We start from the raw sequence: 1,616 nt of genomic DNA on the forward strand, positions 1-1,616 counted from the left end.
GCACGGAGAACAGGGACAGGCGGGCGACAAAGGCTCGATCGGTGATCAAGGACCGCACGGAGAACAGGGACAGGCGGGCGATAAAGGCTCGATCGGTGATCAAGGACCGCACGGAGAACAGGGACAGGCGGGCGATAAAGGCTCGATCGGTGATCAAGGACCGCACGGAGAACAGGGACAGGCGGGCGATAAAGGCTCGATCGGTGATCCAGGACCGCTAGGACCGCACGGAGAACAGGGACAGGCGGGCGACAAAGGCTCGATTGGTGCTCCAGGACCGCACGGAGAACAGGGACAGGCGGGCGACAAAGGCTCGATCGGTGCTCCAGGACCGCACGGAGAACAGGGACAGGCGGGCGATAAAGGCTCGATCGGTGATCCAGGTCCGCTAGGACCGCACGGAGAACAGGGACAGGCGGGCGACAAAGGCTCGATCGGTGATCAAGGACCGCTAGGACCGCACGGAGAACAGGGACAGGCGGGCGATAAAGGCTCGATCGGTGATCAAGGACCGCACGGAGAACAGGGACAGGCGGGCGATAAAGGCTCGATCGGTGATCTAGGACCGCTAGGACCGCACGGAGAACAGGGACAGGCGGGCGATAAAGGCTCGGTCGGTGATCCAGGTCCGCTAGGACCGCACGGAGAACAGGGACAGGCGGGCGACAAAGGCTCGATCGGTGATCAAGGACCGCTAGGACCGCACGGAGAACAGGGACAGGCGGGCGATAAAGGCTCGGTCGGTGATCCAGGTCCGCTAGGACCGCACGGAGAACAGGGACAGGCGGGCGACAAAGGCTCGATCGGTGATCAAGGACCGCTAGGACCGCACGGAGAACAGGGACAGGCGGGCGATAAAGGCTCGATCGGTGATCAAGGACCGCACGGAGAACAGGGACAGGCGGGCGATAAAGGCTCGATCGGTGATCCAGGACCGAAAGGAGAACAGGGACAGGCGGGCGATAAAGGCTCGATCGGTGATCCAGGACCGCACGGAGAACAGGGACCGGCAGGCGATAAAGGCTCGATCGGTGATCCAGGACCACAAGGGCCGCCAGGAGTGTAACAACGGCCACAAAGACGCTGTGTGCCAGAAAGAAATAATGAGCTAAAATGGCTTGTGGAAACGTTTGTTTTTAAATTTGTTGTCATTATTTTAGAAGGCTAGGAATGCAATTGACAATCATTAGTTTGTTTCATTATTTGTCATTGAGTGGTTAAGTTTGACTTACTTATTACGGTACGTGCCGACGTGTTTCTTTATGTCGTTTTATTGGTGGCACAGCAGTGGAACGCTAGGTGTCTTTTCAATTTTGGTGTTTGGTTAAATTGTAGTTGTAAGGTTTATGTGTGGTAGATTTATTGTTTTATTCATATGAAATTCCCGATTTGTTTCTTTTTCAAGTATTCACAAGCGATTGACTACTGTTTATTAAGTAGACCATCTATTGACGACTATCTACAGTTGTAGACTCGTACCCAGTCCTCCTCCTCCTCCTCGCGGTCTCTCCACGTGTTTTAGCACGTGCTTTTTGTTCCACTAGCGAGGAGAAGAACTGGTAACATATTTTGTCACGTGAAGAACTAGTTCTTCACGTGGTAGGTTTTTCTTTGTG

The 1,616-nt window shown here is 54.5% G+C and overlaps 1 protein-coding gene across 1 annotated transcript in view; it reads left to right on the plus strand.

The window, feature by feature from the left end:
- LOC134190852 (collagen alpha-1(I) chain-like) overlaps window positions 1-1,407 on the plus strand; it is a 22,759-nt gene extending 21,352 nt beyond the window's left edge. Inside the window, exon 7 of the mRNA XM_062659384.1 lies at window positions 1-1,407. This exon is cut by the window's left edge and continues 1,876 nt beyond it. Within this exon, the coding sequence (XP_062515368.1) occupies window positions 1-1,066 (1,066 nt within the window). The 3' untranslated portion in view covers window positions 1,067-1,407.
- Window positions 1,408-1,616: the final 209 nt, after the last annotated feature.

This window comes from Corticium candelabrum, chromosome 15, assembly GCF_963422355.1.
Source record: "Corticium candelabrum chromosome 15, ooCorCand1.1, whole genome shotgun sequence".
NCBI lineage: Eukaryota > Metazoa > Porifera > Homoscleromorpha > Homosclerophorida > Plakinidae > Corticium > Corticium candelabrum.